This window comes from Nerophis ophidion, linkage group LG01 (genome assembly GCF_033978795.1).
Source record: "Nerophis ophidion isolate RoL-2023_Sa linkage group LG01, RoL_Noph_v1.0, whole genome shotgun sequence".
NCBI classification, from domain to species: domain Eukaryota; kingdom Metazoa; phylum Chordata; class Actinopteri; order Syngnathiformes; family Syngnathidae; genus Nerophis; species Nerophis ophidion.
The window spans coordinates 68,725,147-68,747,672 of record NC_084611.1 but is presented as its reverse complement, the minus strand read 5'-3'; the positions used below and the strand labels follow the sequence as shown (position 1 = coordinate 68,747,672).

At 42.3% G+C, this 22,526-nt stretch overlaps 1 protein-coding gene across 3 annotated transcripts in view; it reads left to right on the top strand.

Annotated features, from left to right (window-relative positions):
• LOC133558335 (AMP deaminase 3-like) overlaps window positions 1-22,240 on the top strand; it is a 47,271-nt gene extending 25,031 nt beyond the window's left edge. For all 3 annotated transcript variants that reach the window (XM_061909637.1, XM_061909627.1, XM_061909646.1), the window contains 14 exons: window positions 813-1,035; window positions 1,374-1,548; window positions 2,619-2,784; window positions 2,887-3,106; window positions 3,181-3,310; window positions 3,433-3,627; window positions 3,698-3,829; window positions 8,384-8,547; window positions 11,962-12,088; window positions 12,202-12,365; window positions 14,776-14,896; window positions 15,860-16,033; window positions 16,117-16,227; window positions 21,591-22,240. In XM_061909637.1, the coding sequence (XP_061765621.1) occupies window positions 813-1,035; window positions 1,374-1,548; window positions 2,619-2,784; window positions 2,887-3,106; window positions 3,181-3,310; window positions 3,433-3,627; window positions 3,698-3,829; window positions 8,384-8,547; window positions 11,962-12,088; window positions 12,202-12,365; window positions 14,776-14,896; window positions 15,860-16,033; window positions 16,117-16,227; window positions 21,591-21,764 (2,276 nt within the window). In that variant the 3' untranslated portion in view covers window positions 21,765-22,240. The remainder of the gene's footprint in view (window positions 1-812; window positions 1,036-1,373; window positions 1,549-2,618; window positions 2,785-2,886; window positions 3,107-3,180; window positions 3,311-3,432; window positions 3,628-3,697; window positions 3,830-8,383; window positions 8,548-11,961; window positions 12,089-12,201; window positions 12,366-14,775; window positions 14,897-15,859; window positions 16,034-16,116; window positions 16,228-21,590) is intronic.
• The last annotated feature ends 286 nt before the right edge of the window (window positions 22,241-22,526 follow it).

Genomic DNA, 22,526 nt, shown 5'->3' with positions numbered 1-22,526 from the left:
CAGTTGAAATCTATCTCAAGGGTTTTGTCTAATAACCACAGTTATGCCAAAAGGTCTTGAGAACCTGAACTGTAGACTGCTTGTCATTAAGTCAAACAGGGAGTCTCCTGATTTGTTTTGGTCTTTGAATTCCTGTCAAGTGGGAAAAGTGTACAAGCTACATTTGATTGACAGCTGCAGACCGAGCGCTTGAAACAGCAAGTGTCTCAGGGGGGTCATAAGATGCAGGATTTACTAACCCAATGTACCATTTCCTAATCCCCTACGAAACATTTCCATGCACTGACGCAACAAGTATGAAATGGCTACACAACTCAACCAAACAAAGAATTTCCTGCCAATAAGCTGGATTCTCTTATAAGACGTTAAGCACAAATATTTTCTCCCACATGAACAGCAAAGTTAGAGCTGTGAAGAGGAAGAAATATGTGAAGGCTGTTGCAACAAATAAGGGGAATCAGTACTTAGACTAAAATAGGAAGTATGTCTGTTTGCATACCTTACTGCCCCCGCTGTGTGGTCCAAGGTAGGGTGACCATTCCCCAGTGAGGGGTAGTAAGGTCGTGCTGCACTGCACTGTTTTTGTTGACTGTAATGTGTCGCACACGTTGGCAGAACATGCAAACACCTGTGAAACCCAAGACATGTTTACTGGTGTGGGCTTACGGTTTACCTCAACCTCCAACTGAAGACTTAACACTGTCACCACGAGCATCATGCTATATCTACTCCAATGGCTGCCATAGTTCAACTCGGTCACAACTACAACAACAACAAAAAAAATGTATGTTCCCCCCCAAATCTTGATGCAGAGATACCACGGCTCTTCCCAAGATTGTCAATGAGCGAGATGGACGAGAAGGTCCGTCTGCTGGCAGAGAAGGTCTACGCCTCTGCCCTGACGGAGGAGGATAACAAGGACGTGATGGCTTTGTTCACCGTGCCCGAAGACTGTCCTATCGGCCTAATAGAGGACAGGGAGCGCGCCCTGCAGCAGGAGCTGGCCGAGCAGCAATCCAAGGAGACGGTGAAAAGGTACGATTGCAAATTGTTTTGGCTACAAGGTGTTGGAACCGGAAAAAACATTCGTTCTCAGCTTGACTTCGATTCTCCAATTATCCGACTTGGTGGATTTCTTTCCATTTTGATTTTCAGTTGGTCTGATGATAAATTTTCTGCAAGGTTACCACTATCATCACTTACTTGTAGGAGCATTACGTGGATTATTTGAATGAGATTCTATTCTGCTGTATTACTCCAAATTAGACTTTGGAGATAATTTCCAGTGTAGTCATTATTTTGTTTATTCTGTACAAAGTTGTTGGTGCTGTGAACTACTCGTAAGACCCCCGTTTTTTTCTTTGTGTAATCAGGAAGAAGAAATTTATGATGAAGCGTTCCCAGTCGCTGTGCTTGCAGATTCCCACCAGCGACAGGAGCCTTCAAGCCTATTCACCCTTGCTCTCCCCGACCACACCTGAGCCTGTTTTTTCAGAGAGCTTTCCCGACTTCCAGAGAGTTACCATCAGTGGAGACTACTGTGCAGGGGTAAACACCACTAACACGTACGGTCTACAGACTATCGTTAGGTTTATCCGCACAATAAATGAGAATAGCTGCAGCAAAAAGTCTGTATTACCAAATGTTTCCATTTATCATCTAGTCTTAATAGTTGTAGAGAAAAATGACTACATGACGAGCATTGTAGGTGACGGTAATGCACATTATAAAGTGAGTCATAAACCATACAATAATTTTTATCCTCCACAAATTAAGTTCTTCTCTTGCATATAAAATCGCTGAAGTCCTCAGTCCAAGCTGGTTACTAACTTCCCATCTCGCCCTGGAGTCTACAGTTACGGTAGCACAATTAGCCCTGAAGGGGCTAACATCACAACTAACGTGTTACACGTCCGATTCGCCCAGGGACTCTGTCGGAGTATCAGCGCTGGGGTCCAGTGCACCACGGTTTTGTATTCGCTCGGTCCTTCGGTGGAGTGCTTCGGAAGCTACCGGGCAGCTCGTCTTCCGGCGCCGGTGACAGAGAGCGCTCAAGAGAGAGCGAGAGCGAGCAGGCGGGCGAGCGAGGGAGGGAGGGAGGGAGGCAGGGTCTAGTGGAAAAGCGGCAAAATGTTTCTCTGATTGCATCACGCAGGTGATGTCAATGTTCGGCCCTCCAGAGCCACATACCACACCGTTATTGGTAAATTCCTTCAGCTCCGCACACAACGCTCTCAAGCTCCATTCATATTAAACTCGCGGGCCGCACTAACATTAACCTTTCATATTAAGGTGGGGACCGGAAAATAATGTCTCGCGGGCCGCAATTGGCCCGCAGGCCGCGTGTCTGAGACCCCTGCCTTAGACCGTAGTAAGTGAAGAGCAAACTTGCAAGAGAACACTGCAATTAAAGTTAATACACAATTAACAAACAAGCGATGTAACAATATCAATATAATATTTAAATAGTTACCTAAATTGAACGCAATTGTTTCAGCGTAATAAGGTCTAAAACGCTTGTTTATTTGTGATACTGACACTAACCTTGGCATTGATGCTGTCAACATTTGGAACCCTTCTCTCCCAGATATGGCGTGATATTTTTGTGCTGGTTGCAGATCACAGTTGATTATTATGAACAAGCAGCCAAGAGCCTCCTAAAAGCTCTTTTCATCAGAGAGAAGTACTCACGGCTGGCCTACCACCGCTTTCCCAGGACCATTGCCTGCTTCCTCCGCAACACTGAGGGGGCCAAGTGGCGAGAAGAGGATGAAGTCCTTCCAGGTGGGAGCATTGTTAACCAACAGGGTTAAGTACTGTATTACTGGACAATGTTTCTGTCTTTTGACTGATTGTGTTCGTCACCTTCCATTTCTTGTTCTGTAGACATCTGGCCTTTCCCTCGTGACGGCGAAGACCCATATTCAATGGAAGGTCTTCCTGAGAACCTCAACTATGAGCTGCAGATGAAGGATGGCATTATTCATGTTTACGATAACGCAGAGGACCTTAAACAACAGCAGCCTCACAGACTCCCTTACCCGGACTTGGAGACCTTTGCCATTGACCTGAGCCATGTCTTGGCCATGATTGCTGATGGCCCAACGTAAATGCACCAACTGAGCCATGCAGCACACCAGTTAAAAGGTCTGTAAAGGTCTGTGCATTAATTCTTTGCAGGAAGACCTACTGTCATAGACGTTTGAACTTCTTGGCCTCAAAGTTCTACCTTCATGAAATGTTGAATGAAATGGCCGAGCTGAAGGAGCTGAAGCGTGTTCCACACAGAGACTTCTACAATGTCAGAAAGGTTGGTTGGTGTTTCACTGAAGCTGAGCTGTGGAGCTAAAAGGTCTTGTCACCAAAACATAGGTTATTTGCGATATTTAAACCCTTAATGTTGCTTCAAAACCAGTTTCTATCCATCAAAAGGTGGACACGCACATACACGCTGCCGCCTGCATGAACCAGAAGCACTTGTTGAAGTTCATCAAGACCACTTACCAGACTGAGAAGGACCGGGTGGTCCTGGAGAAGGGCGGCCAGAAGATGACACTGGAGCAAGTCTTCAACAACCTCCACATGGACCCCTATGACCTCACAGTGGACTCGCTGGACGTGCACGCTGTGAGAGTGTAAACTTCTTCAAAGCAGCTGTAATGTCAGGGTGACACTCACTTACCTTTGACCCTTGCAGGGCAGGCAAACGTTTCACCGCTTTGACAAGTTCAACTCCAAGTACAACCCTGTAGGAGCAAGCGAACTGCGGGAGATTTACCTGAAATCCGACAACTACATCGGAGGAGACTACTTTGCTCGACTCATCAAGGTGTGTCCACTTTTAGCAGGCTCGACCTCAGCACGAAACACGACAATTACATTTACAAACCCCGTCTCCATATGAGTTGGGAAATTGTGTTAGATGTAAATATAAACGGAATACAATGATTTGCAAATCATTTTCAACCCATATGCAGTTGAATATGCTACAAAGACAACATAGTTCATGTTAAAACTGATAAACATTTTTTTTTTGCAAATAATCATTAACTTTAGAATTTGATGCCAGCAACACGTGACAAAGAAATTGGAAAAGGGTGGCAGTAAATATTGATAAAGTTGATGAATGCTCTTCAAACACTTATTTGGAACATCCCACAGGTGTGCAGGCTAATTGGGAATAGGTGGGTGCCATGATTGGGTATGAAAGCAGCTTCCATGAAATGCTAAGTAATTCACAAACAAAGATGGGGCGAGGGTCACCAATTTGTAAGCAAATTGTCGAACAGTTTTAGAAAAACATTTCTCAACGAGCTATTACAAGGAATTTAGGGATTTTACCATCTACGGTCCGTAAAATCATCAAAAAGTTCAGAGAATCTGGAGAAATCACTGCACGTAAGCGATGATACTACGGACCTTTGATCCCTTAGGCGGTACTGCATCAAAAACCGACATCAGTGTGTAAAGGATATCACCACATGGTCTCAGGAACACTTCATAAAACCACTGTCAGTAACTACAGTTGGTCGCTACATCTGTAAGTGCAAGTTAAAACTCTACAATGCAAAGCGAAAGCCATTTATGAACCACACCCAGGAACGCTGCCGGCTTCGCTGGGCCCGAGCTCATCTAAGATGGACTGATGCGAAGTGGAAAAGGGTTCTGTGGTCTCACGGGTCCACATTTCAAATTATATTTGGAAACTGTGGACGTGGTGTCCTCCGGAACAAAGAAGAAAATAACCATCCGGATTGTTATAGGCGCAAAGTTCAAAAGCCAGCATTTGATGGTATGGGTGTGCATTAGTGCCCAAGGCATGGGTAACTTACACATCTGTGAAGGCACCATTAATGCTGAATGGTCCATACAGGTTTTTTTTCTCTTTTCTCCTCTTTTTCTTCTGGCACTCCACCCTTTTCCGGGCGAGAACCATGGACTCGGATTTGGAGGTGCTGATTCTCATTCCGGTCGCTTCACACTCGGCTGCGAACCGATCCAGTGAGAGCTGAAGATCCCGGCCAGATGAAGCCATCAGGACTACATCATCTGCAAAAAGCAGAGACCTAATCCCGTGGCCACCAAACCGGAACCCCTCAACGCCTTGGCTGCGCCTAGAAATTCTGTCCATAAAAGTTATGAACAGAATCGGTGACAAAGGACAGCCTTGGCGGAGTCCAACCTTCACTGGAAACGTGTCCGACTTACTGCCAGCAATGCGGACCAAGCTCTGACACTGATCATACAGGGAGCGGACTGCCACAATAAGACATTCCGATACCCCATACTCTCTGAGCACTCCCCACAGGACTTCCCGAGGGACACGGTCGAATGCCTTCTCCAAGTCCACAAAGCACATGTAGACTGGTTGGGCAAACTCCCATGCACCCTCAAGAACCCTGCCGAGAGTATAGAGCTGGTCCACAGTTCCACGACCAGGACGAAAACCACACTGTTCCTCCTGAATCCGAGGTTCGACTATCCGGCGAAGCCTCCTCTCCAGTACACCTGAATAAACCTTACCGGGAAGGCTGAGGAGTGTGATCCCACGATAGTTGGAACACACCCTCCGGTCCCCCTTCTTAAAGAGAGGGACCACCACCCCGGTCTGCCAATCCAGAGGTACCGCCCCCGATGTCCACGCGATGCTGCAGAGTCTTGTCAACCAGGACAGCCCCACAGCATCCAGAGCCTTAAGGAACTCCGGGCGGATCTCATCCACCCCCGGGGCCTTGCCGCCGAGGAGCTTTTTAACTACCTCAGCGACCTCAGCCCCAGAAATAGGAGAGTGCCATCTCCGGGTTGGGGAGGAGACCCTGCCCCAAGTGGAGGAGTTCAAGTACCTAGGAGTCTTGTTCACGAGTGGGGGAAGAGTGGATCGTGAGATTGACAGGCGGATCGGTGCGGCGTCTTCAGTAATGCGGACGTTGTATCGATCCGTTGTGGTGAAGAAGGAGCTGAGCCGGAAGGCAAAGCTCTCAATTTACCGGTCGATCTACGTTCCCATCCTCACCTATGGTCATGAGCTTTGGGTCATGACCGAAAGGATAAGATCACGGGTACAAGCGGCCGAAATGAGTTTCCTCCGCCGGGTGGCGGGTCTCTCCCTTAGAGATAGGGTGAGAAGCTCTGCCATCCGGGAGGAACTCAAAGTAAAGCCGCTGCTCCTCCACATCGAGAGGAGCCAGATGAGGTGGTTCGGGCATCTGGTCAGGATGCCACCCGAACGCCTCCCTAGGGAGGTGTTTAGGGCACGTCCAGCTGGTAGGAGGCCACGGGGAAGACCCAGGACACGTTGGGAAGACTATGTCTCCCGGCTGGCCTGGGAACGCCTCGGGATCCCCCGGGAAGAGCTAGACGAAGTGGCTGGAGATAGGGAAGTCTGGGCTTCCCTGCTTAGGCTGCTGCCCCCGCGACCCGACCTCGGATAAGCGGAAGATGATGGATGGATGGATGGGTCCATACAGGTTTTGGAGCAACATATGTTGTCATCCAAGCAATGTTGTCATGGACGCCCCTGCTTATTTCAGCAAAACAATGCCAAGCCACGTGTTACAACAGCGTGGCTTCGTAGTATAAGAGTGCGGGTACTTTCCTGGCCCGCCTGTAGTCCAGACATGTCTCCCATGGAAAATGTGTGGCGCATTATGAAGCGTAAAATACGACAACAAGACCCTGGACTGTTGAACAACTTAAGCTGTACATCAAGCAAGAATGGTAAAGAATTCCACTTTCAAAGCTTCAACAATTACTTTCCTCAGTTCCCAAACGTTTATTAAGTGTTGTTAAAAGAAAAGATGATGTAACACAGTGGTGAACATGCCCTTTCCCAACTACTTCGGCACGTGTTGCAGCCATGAAATTCTAAGTTAATTATTATTTGCAAAAAAAAAAAAAGTTTATGAGGTGTATCTTCAAATATCTTGTCTTTGTAGTGTATTCAATTGAATATGGGTTGAAAATGATTTGCTAATCATTGTATTCCGTTTATATTTACATCTAACACAATTTCCTAACTCATATGGAAACGGGGTTTGTATGACCTTGCATGTAGGGGTGTCCTAAGTTGAAACTGTTTTGGTTCGATACAGCAAAGAACAAGTATGGGATTATATGGGCTTTCATGTAATAGTGCAACAATTCGTCGACATTGTCGACAAATACCAACAATACAATTTGTGACAGCCAATACTCACGGTTCCAAAATCAGTATCAAAATCGGATAAAATTTGTGACCAACAAATTCATTTGTCGACATTAATCGGTGATGTCACCACTCGTGTTTTTCCAAATGAAAAAACGAGTCACTCGCAACGACGTGGTAGGTGAAAATATGCACGGATTGGGACCATTCCACACTAATCTTGTTAAGGACATGAATAACTTGCCCATCTTGCAAAGCGGACTTTGTTTTTCATGGCTGTACATCTGTGATATGGGGGCATTCAAAGCGAAGGCATCTCAACTGGGTAAAATTGTGACCTTGTTATTAGTGGCCTAGTGCATCGGTTCTTAACCTTGTTTCAGTGATGTACCCCCTGTGAACATTTTTTCAATTCAAGTACCCCCTAATCAGAGCAAAGCATTTTTGGTTGAAAAAAAGAGATAAGGAGGTAAAATACAGCACTATGCCATCAGTTTCTGATTTATTAAATTGTATGACAGTGCTCATTTGTAGTGTTTTTTTCTTGAACTATTTGGAAAAAAAGATATAAAAATAACTAAAAACTTGTTGAAAAATAAACAAGTGATTCAATTATAAAAAATAACGATTTCTACACATAGAAGTAATCATCAACTTAAAGTGCCCTCTTTGGGGATTGTAATAGAGATCCATCTGGATTCATCAACTTAATTCTACACATTTCTTCACAAAAAAAGAAATCTTTAACATCGATATTTATGGAACATGTCCACAAAAAATCTAGCTGTCAACAATTAATATTGCATTGTTGCATTTCTTTTCACAGTTTATGAACTTGCATTCATATTTTGTCGAATTAGTATTCAATAAATACATTTATAAAGGATTTTTGAATTGTTGCTATTTTTAGAATATTTTTGATAAATCTCACGTATCCCTTGGCATACCTTCAAGTACCCCCAGGGGTGCGCGTATCCCCATTTGAGAACCACTGGCCTAGTGGTTTGGATGTGAGTTCAAACCCCGGCCGAGTCATACCAAAGACTATAAAAATGGGACCCATTACTTCCCTGCTTGGCACTCAGCATCAAGGTTTGGAATTGGAGGTTAAATCACCAAAAATTATTCCCCAGTACTCACGGCTCCAATATTAGTATCCTATCAGAAGATGTATCGGGACACCCCTACTTAGATGTTCATTTGAAAAGTTCATGTGAATGTATCATTCATGTTCTTTAGGAAGTATCCAAAGACCTGGAGGAGAGCAAGTACCAACACGCTGAGCCTCGGCTGTCAATTTACGGACGCTCCACCAGCGAGTGGGAAAGTCTCGCCAGCTGGTTCATCCAGCACAAAATTCACTCCCCCAACATGAGATGGATGATCCAGGTCCCACGAATCTAGTGAGCACTCCGGGAAGAAAGATCAATCGCTGTGTCACAATATTCTAGCACAGTAGGTGGGCTGTTCGATTCTGGACAGGAGAATGAGATCCACGATTTCCTTGCCTGAAAGAGGTCCTATAAGTCAACTTATCCAACTCATGTATATGTTTGAAATGTTCTACCTTATGTGGTCGTGGCACATCATGAGGTTGGTGTGTTTTGAACTTACCCCTGCTATCATTTATATTGAACCCCATACATTTAGGGAAAAAAAACTTTACAAGATTTCTTGGAGATATTTTGTCACACCTTAGTTTGAAATTGCATAAAGGGAAGAAGATTAAGAGCTATTCATTAGGATTTAAGGTCCAAGCTTACATCACGCTCAAATTTTTACTGCATGCCTTTGGTAAGTGCCGGAGTGAGAAGAGGTTTTAAAATAATTAGCGCATGCTTACTTTTACCGCATGCCTTTGGTAAGCGCAGGAGTGAGAAGAGGTTTTAAATTAATTGGCGCCCCTCTTGGTTTCAAAAGTAGCGTTTTGAAACCAAGAACTACTTCTTGGGTACCGATTAATGCAAAGGGCTACCCGTTTGATACACACATAAATAAATTGCCAGAAATAGCCAATTTGCTCAATTTACCTTTAATAAATAAGTCTATATATATATTCCAAAAATGGGTATTTCTGTTTGTCATTCGTCGTACATTTTTTCTCCTTTCACGGAAGTTTTTTTGTAGAGAATAAATGATAAAAAAAACACTTAATTGAACGGTTTAAAAGAGGAGAAAACACGAAAAAAATTAAAATTAAAATTTCAAACATAGTTTATTTTCAATTTCGACTCTATAAAATGCAAAATTCAACCGAAAAAATGAAGAGAAAAACTAGCTAACTCGAATCTTTTTGAAAAAATTTGAAAAATAATTTATGGAACATCATTAGTAATTTTTCCTGATTAAGATTAATTTTAGAATTTTGATGACATGTTGTAAATAGGTTAAAATACACTTTTAAATAAGATTTAAATTTGATTCTACAGATTGTCTAGATTTGCCAGAATAATTTTTTTGAATTTTAATCATGATAAGTTTGAAGAAATATTTCACAAATATTCTTCGTCGAAAAAACAGAAGCTAAAATGAAGAATCCTAAAATCATTTTTAAGGTTGTATTTTTTCTCTAAAATTGTCTTTCTAAAAATTATAAGAAGCAAAGTAAAAAAATAAATGAATTTATTTAAATAAGTGAAGACCAAGTCTTTAAAATATTTTCTTGGATTTTCAAATTCTATTTGAGTTTTGTCTCTCTTAGAATCAAAAATGTCGAGCAAAGCGAGACCAGCTTGCTAGTAAACAAATAAAATTAAAAAAAATAGCTTACTGGTAATTGCTGCTATTTCAGCTATTTTTAGAACAGGCCAACGGGCGACTCATCTGGTCCTTACGGGCTACCTGGTGCCCGCGGGCACCGCGTTGGTGACCCCTGCCTTAGAAAGTCGTTGTGTGCCAACTTGCCGATTGTCCAGTGGGTATCAGCTGCTGCTGCTCAGTATCACTGGCAGCTTTTTATCAAAAATGGCAGCCACATTTTCAGATTATAAGAATTGGAAGCATCAAGAAGTTTTGTTTTTTTTTCTTTCTCGCCACTTCACAGACAGCTCGACTCACACTAATATCCAGTCTCCAAATCTTTTTTTACTGTTTGCTGATAACCATTAGCGCTTAACCTGTTAAAGGGGGCATGTTTTCTATTCAGCTCTGAGTATGGATGGTTACTGAATTCTGTACCGATTTATCTATAATCAAACAGTACCGTCATTCGATATCTTTGTTTCCCGTGTCATCACGTTCTGTTTCAGACTTGGCACAGAGTCAAGCAGTTAGCTGGCAAACAGGCGTATTCGTAGCAGATTGCCTATAGGTAACGTTGCAGTTAATCATGCCCACAAAGCAAGCATACCTGATACAAAGCAATCTAAAGTACGGCTCCACTCTTCAAAATGTGCTCACGTATGCTGATTTAGATTGGACCGTAGATGGTGAAATCCTTAAATTCCTTTGAAATAGCTTGTTAAAAAATATTGTTCTCAAACTGTTGGACAATTGGTTCACGCATTTGTTCATAAAGTGGTGACCCTTGCACCATCCTTGTTTGTGAATGACTAAACATTTCATTGAGGCTACTTTTTTACCCTGTGGGATGTTCCAAATAAGTGTTTGATGAGCACTCCCCAACTTTCTCAGTCTTTTTTGCCACTTGTGCCCGCTTTTTTGAAACATGTTGCAGGCATCAAATTCCAAATGAGCTATTATTTGCAAAAAATAACAAAGTTTGCCAGTTTGAACTTTAGTAAATCTTGTCTTTGCAGTGTATTTAATTGAACATAGGTTAAAAAGGATTAGCAAATCATTGTGTTCTGTTTTTAATTACGATTTACACAACGTCCCAACTTCACTGGGTTTGGGTTTTGTACATGCTACTGATTGTGATTTTACATGGCGATTTCAAAGTCTCCATATCTGGCCATCAAAACTACAACTAGGATACACGTTACAATCAAACATGATAAGTGCAATACTTACAATAAAAATAAAAATAAACACTTTGTAGGACTTAACAAAAGACAAGACTGGCACATTCAACTCAATGGCAAATACTACTTTCTGACTGCACTGACAACACATTTCGGACAAACTGAAATGAATGCATTCTTGCAAGTGATACTCAGAAGTGTAAGAAAACCAAATATAACAACTCAACAGCACATTTATCATCAACAGCTCTCTTTTAAGTGTTATAAAATACATATATATATAACTTTGTTATACTATTAAACAAATTAACATTGTTAACCACTGTGTTGGCCCTGCGATGAGGTGGCGACTTGTCCAGAGTGTACCCCGCCTTCCGCCCGATTGTAGCTGAGATAGGCGCCAGCGCCCCCCGCGACCCCGAACGGGAATAAGCGGCAGAAAATGGATGGATGGATGAAAACATACAAATACAATAAAAAATGTGTACTGCTGATTACCCAGAAATTGGTACCATACCGGTTTAAATGTGAAAGGTACCCATCCATAGCTTTGATAATGGCGTGGGCTGAACCTGACATAGGTACTGTAGAAAATGTCACTGTAGAACCAGGGCGGCAGAGCAAACTTGCTCTGGCTGATGATGCTCGATGGGGGATGGGGAGAGCAAGGAGGAAGTGTCAACCGTCACGCTCGCCACATTTAAAATGGCAACGTGATGCAGCTAGTTAAGTAAAATCAAAGAATTGGTTTCTTGAGAAATTAAATTTCTCGAGATCAAAATTGGATATTTTTGGGTAGTTTATTTTACAGTCTTCAACATACTTCACTTGCAGGATGTTAACGTTACACCTCTGTGGTTGAGCATCAAGATGAGCTATTCTTTTGTCTTGCAGTGACATTTTCAAGTCAAAGAAGTTGATACCCAACTTTGCCAAGATGCTACAGAACATTTTCCTACCAATTTTTGAGGCCACAGTCAACCCACAGAAACACCCCTCACTTCATGTTTTTTTAAAATACGTAAGTTCGCTGCGACAAGCTGGGCGGCCTGTCAACCAATCAGTGGTATTCAGTTCTTAGCGTCTCACACCCTAATTAGTAGGAATTCAGTTTGTCTTCATCTGGCTCCCCAGGTGACAGGATTTGACAGCGTGGATGACGAGTCCAAACACAGCGACCACTTATTCTCTTACAAGAGTCCAAAGCCTGAGTCATGGACCACGGACGACAACCCTCCGTACACCTACTACTTGTTCTACATGTACGCCAACATCATGGTGCTCAACAACCTGCGCAAGTAAGTCCTTTTGGGAAATCTCTCTGCATGAACAAGCACCACCTTCAGAACAGGGGTGTCAAACGTACAGCCCGCGGGCCATATTAGAGTTTTCAAAGTATAAAAATGAGACGACATTTTTAAATGACAGAAACGGCTGTTCTGAATGTGTCCACTAGATGTCGCAATAGCAATTCTTTGTATCTTTGTAGATGATGTTACATATGTAAAAAAACATAGACCACATGATGTTAGTGCACCAGACAAGGAAAATACAAACTACATAAATAACATCCTATAATTTGATTTTAATATACCGTATTTTTCGGATTATAAGTCGCTCCGGAGTATACGTCGCACTGGCCGAAAATGCATAATAAAGAAGGAAAAAAACATACATACGTCGCACTGGAGTATAAGTCGCATTTTTGGGGGAAATTAATTTGATAAAATCCAACACCAAGAATAGACATTTGAAAGGCAATTAAAAATAAATAAAGAATAGTGAACAACAGGCTTGGAATGGTTTCCTGATGGCTCCGCTGTGAACGGGACTCTCGTTGCTGTGTTGGATCCGCTTTGGACTGGACTCTCGCGACTGTGTTGGATCCATTGTGGATTGAACTTTCACAGTGTCATGTTGGACCCGCTCGACATCCATTGCTTTCCTCCTCTCCGGGGTTCCCGTGGTCATCGTTGTCACCGACGTCCCACTGGGTCATTGTTGTCGCCGATGTCCCACTGGGTGTGAGTTTTCCTTGCCCTTGTGTGGGCCTGCCGGGGATGTCGTGGTGGTTTGTGCAGCCCTTTGAGACACTAGTGATTTAGGGCTATATAAGTAAACATTGATTGATTGATTGATTGACTGAATAAGTGTACGTTATATGACGCATTAATAACCAACGGAGAAGGTGCCTGGTATGTTAACGTAACATATTATGGTAAGAGTCATTCAAATAACTATAACATATAGAACATGCTATACGTTTACCAAACAATCTGTCACTCCTAATCGATAAATCCCGTGAAAACTTCTTCCTCGATGTCGCTTCTAAACATCTCTGCCAACTCCAAAGGTATGCGTCGCTTCCTCTTGGCGTTTTCTGCTGCATATTTCACTACGTCCAGCTTGTAATCTGCAGTACATGATTTCCTTTTCAGGGACATTTTTTTTCAGCCCTTCTCAGTTTTTATAAGTTACCGCCAACGATGAAATGATCCATTTTAATAGCTACGGCAGTATCATATAGCATATGGCAGTTAGCATTCCATGACCCACAATGCACTTCTGCCATGACCCTCCCCCGCCGAATTTTTATTGGCTGATGTGTGTGTGACGATCGCTGACATTTTCTTCGTCTCTTCCGCGAATGAGATAAATAATATTTTTTGATATTTTACGGTAATGTGTTAATAATTTTACAAATAAGTCGCTCCGGAGTATATGTCGCACCCCCGGCCAAACTATGAAAAAAAAACTGCGATTTATAGTCCGAAAAATACGGTCCTCTTTTTTATCTTGATAGGTTGAAAAGACATGCACCTGGGGATAGGTTGATTGGCAATACTAAATTGGCCCTAGTGTGTGAATGTGAGTGTGAATGTTGTCTGTCTATCTGTGTTGGCCCTGCGATGAGGTGGCGACTTGTCCAGGGTGTACCCCGCCTTCCGCCCGATTGTAGCTGAGATAGGCGCCAGCGCCCCCCCCGCGACCCCGAAAGGGAATAAGCGGTAGAAAATGGATGGATGGAAGGTTGAAAATTAACATCAATGAGTTGACTGATAGGCAGCACGGTGAAACAGGGGTTAGTGCATGTGCCTCACAATACGAAGGTCCTGAGTAGTCCTGAGTTCAATCCCGGGCTCGGGATCTTTCTGTGTGGAGTTTGCATGTTCTCCCCGTGATTACGTGGGTTCCCTCCGGCTTCTTCCCACCTCAAAAGACATGCACCTAGGGATAGGTTGATTGGCAACACTAAATTGGCCCTAGTGTGTGAATGTGAGTGTGAATGTTGTCTGTCTATCTGTGTTGACCCTGTGATGAGGTGGCGACTTGTCCAGGGTGTAGCCCGCCTTCCGCCCGAATGCAGCTGAGATAGGCTCCAGCGCCCCCCGCAACCCCGAAAGCGGTAGAAAATGGATGGATGGATGGATGGAGTTGACTGATTAAAGTTATCACATAAGGTATTCAAACAGTATAAATAACAACGAATAAAGATAGAATACTGTTAACCGCAACATGTAAGTGTAAAAAAACAACAACATTGTGATTTGTACATTTTCAGAATGTGCTGGTTCTGTTTTTAAACCCCCCAAAAATGTTTTCAGTTGTCTTTATTGTTAAGTTATCGTGCTGTGATTTTACCACTTGGGAGTAGATTTATGATGAGTTTGCTTTGTAATATTTCCGCGGGTCTTTCTCCCATCACAGAGAGCGTGGACTGAACACCTTCCAGTTCCGCCCTCACTGCGGCGAGGCCGGCTCCATCACTCACCTGGTCTCTGCCTTCCTAACAGCAGACAACATCTCCCACGGCCTCAACCTCAAAAAGGTGAAACTGCATCTAGAATGTAACGTAATAACTAAAACTTGTACTGAAGATTGAGTCTCGTACATTGGTGTTAAGATTCCTACATGGGTGGATCCTGCGTGAGAGCAAGGGGGGCGGTTAATCATTTTGAAATGCGGTGTTCTGAAAATGATGGAAAGTGCCACTTTACCTAGCAAATGAAGCTGTGGTCGACGTTGGAATTGCCACAAAACAAATTTAAGATATTCACCCCTCTACTAACATCTGTCGGCTAAATTTGTCACGTTTCATGTGTCAGGTAAACCACGATGAATCGTACAGCCCAGGAGTCATAGCTAACAATAGTGCCAATGAAAAGTCAGGGCTTGAGAACCCTTTTCCACCCAGGACTAAATAAACTCTGCAGAAATCAAATGTAAACATGTGAAATTCCTTTATTTAACATAATAATAATAATAATGGATTAGATTTATATCGCGCTTTTCTATTGTTAGATACTCAAAGCGCTCACAGTGAAGTGGGAACCCATCATTCATTCACACCTGGTGGTGGTAAGCTACATCTGTAGCCACAGCTGCCCTGGGGTAGACTGACGGAAGTGTGGCTGCCAGTTTGCGCCTACGGCCCCTCCGACCACCACCAATCATTCATTCATCATTCATTCACCAGTGTGAGCAGCACCGGGGCAAAGGGTGAAATGTCCTGCCCAAGGACACAACGGCAGTGATTTGGATGTCAATAGGTGGGAAGTGAACCTGCAACCATCATGTTTCTGGCACGGCCGCTCTACCCACTACGCCATGCCGCCCCAAACATGTTAAGCATGTCTGACACAAACAACTACCATTCAAACCACACCCAAAACAACTTAACTATGATGTTACACACCTCATAGAAACCTGCCTTGACACATGTGATCCACTTTGGCCGCCTCAATTTGTTCTCTGGGGTTGCCCCTTATTACTTTGCTACTAAATCCACCAGAGTCCAGTGCTGCAGTACCTCTACTACCTGGCCCAGGTCCCTATCGCCATGTCGCCACTGAGCAACAACAGCCTGTTCCTGCAGTATTCCAAAAACCCACTGAGGGAGTTCCTTCAGAAAGGTCTGTGCGTGTCGCTGTCCACTGATGACCCCATGCAGTTCCACTACACCAAGGTCAGACCTCCGGACCGACAAAACACCACCGCCTGAAATAAAAACTTCAAAGACAAACTGAAGTTGTTATCAAACCTCAACAGGAAGCCTTGATGGAGGAGTACGCCATCGCAGCTCAGCTGTGGAAACTCAGCACCTGTGATTTGTGTGAGATCGCCAGAAACAGCGTGCTGCAGAGCGGCCTGTCACACCAGGTGAGCCACGGCCATCGTAGACTATAATTCACGCTTAACATTTCGGGCAAGAATGGATTCAAATAAAACGCACAGCAAACATAGTGCACAACGTAACATAAAATCACTTCAGGTTTTGTGTGCCGTAATTTTTGCAGAATTCATCTTTCCATCCAAATTTTTGCCAAGAGCTTCGTGTAACATCTCAAGTATCATTCAGCCTAACATTGCGCGAAACAAACTAATATGTTTGTTGGCGTATAATTCCATAGAATGGAGTGTCCAAATGAAATGTGTTAAAGGGGAACATTATATGTACATTATATGTAAGGGTCAATGTATACCTTGATGGTGCAGAAAAAAGACCATACATTTTTTTAACCGATTTCCGAACTCTAAATGGATGAATTTTGGCGAATTAAACACCTTTCTGTTTATCACTCATGTGGTGATGACGTCAGAACGTGACGTCTCCGAGGTAATACAGCCGCCATTTTCATTTTCAACACATTGTAAACATTGGGTCTCAGCTCTGTTATTTTCCGTTTTTCGACAATTTTTTTGAACTTTGGAGACATCATGCCTCGTCGGTGTGTTGTCGGAGGGTGTAACAACGCTAACAGGGAGGGATTCAAGTTGCACCACTGGCCCGAAGATGTGAAAGTGTCTGCCGCCAGACCCCCATTGATAGTGCAAGAGTGTCTCCACATTTTACATGACACAGAGATGCATGGATAACCTACAGATGCATTTGCAACGATAAAGTCAAATAAATCACAAAGGTGAGTTTTGTTGATGTTGACTTATGTGCTAATCAGACATATTTGGTCGCGGCGTGACTGCCAGCTAATCGATGCCAACATGCTATGCTAATCGATGCTAACATGCTATTTACCGGCGGTGCTAAAGGAGACATGGCACAGAGATGTATGGATAACCTGCAGATGCCTTTGCAACTGTATCACGTTTCCTTCCACCCACATTTAATGCGAAAAAAACACTTACCAATCGACGGATTTAAGTTGCTCCAGTGTCAAGAGATGCGAAAGTCCTGATCGTTTGGTCCGCACATTTTACTGGCGATGCTAACGCAGCTATTCGGCCATGCTATGGCTATGAATAGCGTCAATAGCTATTCGCTCAATAGCTTCAGTTTCTTCTTCAATACTTTCATACTCCAACCATCTGTTTCAATACATGCGTAATCTGTGGAATCGCTTAAACCGCTGAAATCAGAGTCTGAATCCGAGCTAATGTTGCTATATCTTGCTGTGGTATCTGCCATTGTTTGTTTACATTGGCAGCACTGTGTGACATCACAGGGAAATGGATGGTCGCATCGCAAATAGCGAAAATCAAGCACTTTAAAGCTTTATTTAGGGATATTCCGAGACCGGTAAAATTTTGAAAAAAAATTCAAAAAATACAACAAGCCACTGGGAACTGATTTTTATTGTTTTTAACCCTTTTGAAATTGTGATAATGTTCCCATTTAATTATACATTATGTGAGTCTAACTGTGTTTGTACCGTATTTTCCGGACCATAAGGCGCTCAAAACTCGACAGTGCGCCTTATAACCCGGCGCACCAAATGTACGGAATAATTCTGTTTTTTCTTACTGACCTCGAAGCACTTTTTTTGTTACATGGTGTAATGACTAGGGTTGGGTATCGAGTATCGAATGGAACCAGGACTAACTTTCCGATTCTCCCGGAATCGTTCAAAAGTTAAAATTTCGATTCCTAGTTTCGATACCCAGTCCGCCGACCGTAAAAAAAAGAATGAGTCCGCAGATCGGAAGAAGAAGCCGCTGAACACCAAAAAAGAAGCGCCCACCGCCGGAAGTGTTAGCATAGCCGAGCCTATGTAGCCGAGCGAGTCAGTCAAGCATGGATAGCAGGCGCCGGCGGTCGAAAGTGTGGCTTTATTTTACAAAAAAAAATGAAATATCGGCAAAATGTAACACGTGCAACAGGACTGTTTCGTGCTTAAGAGGGTGCACGTCGAACATGATGAAGCACCTCCGAGTTCATGGAGTACAGATAAATGCATGTCCCGTCTTCGACGCGCTGCGCCGACCGTCCTCCTCTGCCTCTTCCTCTGGCTCCGGCTCCGACGTGCAGCCTGGCACCTCGGTGACTGCACTGCAGTCCGAATCCGGTAAGTAAAACAATATATATGCAATAAATAATGTGTTTTGCGCTAACGTTGAGGCAGCTAACAAATTAGCTCGCGCATTTTTTCATAGACAATTTACAACCTGCTAGCCAGGCTTTGCGGTGTGTTCAGCGTACTCCGTTCACCGTAGCGGCAATGGGGAAGATGTCGGTGCCACAGACGGAAGAGTGCCACAGAAAGGTCACTGCACACATAGTCAAAAGACTGCATCCCTTTTAAGAGGTGGAATCTCTACCATTTAGGTTAGTTAAGCAATAACGTTAGAGCTAAGGTAATTGATACTGGGCTAAACAGTAACAGCAACATTACATGTTTGTTTATGTTTGCAGGGATATGGTGAAAACTCTCAACCCAAAATACATACCACCTTCCAGGGACTACCTGTCAAACACATTGATCCCGACATGGTACAAGAAGAATCGGAATCGAGAATCGTCAGGAATCTGATTCGAAACAAAGAATCGGAATCGGAATCGTTCGAATTCAAACGATACCTAACCCTAGTAATGACAAGTGTGACCAGTAGATGAGAGTCACACATAACAGATACGTGTAGACTGCAATATGACTCAAGTAAACAACACCAACAGTTTATATGTTCCATTGAAAATATAGAACATTACACAAACTCTGTCAAAATGTTTTAGTAGAACTTTGGTAAGCTATGAAGCTGCACCGCTTGAAGGATTGTCGGTGCATTAAACATTTAAGTATTATTATGGTGTGTTTATAAGATAGAACATATTATCTGGCATTTACTTTCGCAAATATTCTAACTTTCTGGTACCGGCTGATCTGTATTTGGGATCTGCATGAAGCCTGAAAAATTGCGCGCGTCCACCTTTGTAGTCCGTGTCGACACCGTAGTCGATAATCTTCTTCTTTTTCTCTATTTGTTACAGGATATTCATCCTCCGCTGTTGCCATTTCTAATATAAAGTAGTGTAAAGTTCTTACTTATATCTGTCAGTAAACTCGCCATGAAAGCGCTAAAACATACCGGTGTAATGAGTTTACATTATTCACCCAAGGAACTTTAGTTATTAGAGAGTTCCGGTTAGAGGTTTTTTCACGGGATACATTTCCAGCCTTGTTCTTTCCGGATGTAGGGATGCTGCTCCCTTATTGATTGAAGTAAAGTCTGAATGTCATTGAAACAGTTAGCTCCATCTATTGACACATCTTCCACTCCGTCCTTGCAAGCTACACCGCTACAACAAAGATGACGGGGAGAAGACGCTGCCGAAGGTGAGCCACGTAAATAAGACTGCCCAGAAAACGGCGCATCCGGAAGCCACTGTCAAAAAGCGCCTTGAAGATTATCTGTGAAACATAATCTATGCAACATTTTGACCAAAGAACCACCATTACATGTTATGTAGACCACAAAGAAGTGTTTTCCAATTAGAACAAAAAAAATAATAATAATATGACTCTAATGCGCCCCTTTACCTGTATATATGAAAAAGATCGAAAATTGACCATTCATCAGCAGTCCACCTTATAATCCGCGCCCTATGGTCCGCACAATACGGAAACCAAGGATCGGTACTAATTTCGGTACTTTTATAGATACCGATCAAAATCCATTGGTGGTACCGAGTTACGTGAAATCAAACACTAATTTTGGATATTTGTAGTAGACTGCCTCGAGGGAATGGGCAATCCTCCATGTCAACAAACACGGGAGAAAATAACCAATTGAAAGGCTTCACTTTTCAAAAAGCGGTAGCTAAATGCTAATTTATACATATTACGGATTAGCATTAGCGATTTTACATGGCGATTTCCAAACCTCCAAATTTGACAAAGAAACTAAGATGCACTTTACAATCAAACAGCTGGTGTGCCAAAAGTACAATACTTAAATCATATAATAGCCTTTACTGTCATTGTGCATAGCAGCAGCAGGGTTTTGATTGATTGATTTATTAAAACTTTTATTAGTAGATTGCACATTACAGTACATATTTCGTACAATTGACCACTAAATGGTAAAACCCGAAACAGTTTTTCAACTTGTTTGAGTTGGGGTCCACGTAAATCAATTCATGGTAGGTGGGACACACCCAACCACAGCGCATGGATACAAACGGTGCAGAAACTCAAGCAAAAATCATTAGCAAATAGATAGCAGCAAGAATGCTAAACATGCTAAAAACACAAATCTATACACAATTTTAAAATTCTGTATATATGTCCAATACAATGCACATGTCCAGTAGAGGGTGACGTTGTCAAGTAAACCTGATAGGATAAATAACATTTCTTATCAATAAATTGCTCAGGTCAAGGGTAAACACTTAGTAGAACGCACCAAAAGGCAACTTAATGGCAAAGACTATTTTCTGGCAATAGCAACACACCTTGGACAAATTGAAATTAATTGCAAATGATACTCAGAATTGTAAGAAAATTAAATATATTAAGTAGACAACACAATTATCATATAAAAAAATAAATAAACAAAACGACATTTACTACCACATAAAATTGAAGACACACACAAGCACTAGAAATTAGTATTGTTGAGTATTGATTTGCACATGCCTGGAAATGGTAACCATCTCTATGCATATTGTCTTTATCACAAAACGTGCCCGTGTTAGTCTGCTTTATAGTAAACTCTCCACTTGACCGTACGACTGCAAAAAAAAAACAAAAAAAACAGCATGGCACCAAAGACTTAAACAAGTTGAAAAACTTATTTGAGGGTTACCATTTAGTGGTCAATTGTACGGAATATGTACTGTACTGTGCAATCTACTAATAAAAGTATCAATCAACCAATCAAAAAGATATAATGCCATCACTTTGATACAGAAGGTGAAAAGCACTATTTAATTACAGAAAAAAATTCAAGCAAAGTAAGACGGTAACCTCTGTGTGGCTAAACCTATCACCAACAAGTCTTCAAATACGCTAAAAGTTATGTTAAATGTTAATTTATGACTTTTATTCATCACATATATGTATTTCACACTGTTTCATGCATGCAAACTATGATTATTCTCTATAAAAATGTGATATGTGTTCATATTTTAGGTGTCTAGAACAGATTAATTGGATTTATTTTCTCTTTTAATAATTGCCTCGGTTTCATACGATTCTGTTACTGCCGCTGGAGTGTATATAACGAATGAACGCTTAACGTGGGAGGAATATGATAATGATAAATATCCGTTCTGTCTATATATCTTCCAGGAGAAGCAACACTTCCTGGGCTCCAACTACCTGCAGGACGGCCCCGAGGGCAACGACATTCGACGCACAAATGTGGCACAAATCCGCTTGGCCTATCGGCACGAGACGCTATGCAACGAGCTCAGTTTTTTAGTGGACGCCGTTAAAGCGGACGCCATCAGTCCAGCAGAGTGACAGGATTCAGCAACTCATTGTTTTCTAGTTCTTTTCATATTTTCTTACGGATTTTGTTCCTCCTCATCTGAGGTGGGTTGCAAATCCCATAAATGGAATTGTTGGCACTACATTTCAATGAAGTTTACATGGATTTTCTATTTTATACTTCAGCACGATTGTCAGCACAATTTGTCCATTTGGATTGTAGTTACTAGTGTGCAAATAAACACAAAGGCTTCACACACTTTTTACACAGAATGTATGTTTATTTTTACAATTTCAGATGTAAGAAATTTTTTAAAGCAGTTTTTATTTACCATACGATATTCAGTGTTGCTCCTGTGGGACATGAATAAAAATATCAATTGGAGACACTAAAGCAAAGGTGTCAAACTCAAGGCACGGAGGCCAAATTTGGCCCCCCCACATTATTTTACGTGGCCCTCGAATGCCAGGAAATATGTTAATAAAATGCTCAATCTTTTCTTACTAAATATGTTTGTTCTTTTACTTTTGACATGAAAAATAAAGTAATGATTGTCACACAATGTACAATGCAATATACATATAAAAAGGGGTAGAAAAGCGCTATACAAGTACAACCCATTTACCATTTACACATGCAATTATATATACTGTATTTCCTTGAATTGCCGCCGGGGCACTAATTAATTTAAAACCTCTTCTCACTCCTGCACTTACCAAAGGCATGCGGTAAAAGTAAGCATGCGCTAATTATTTTAAAACCTCTTCTCACTCCGGCGCTTACCAAAGGCATGC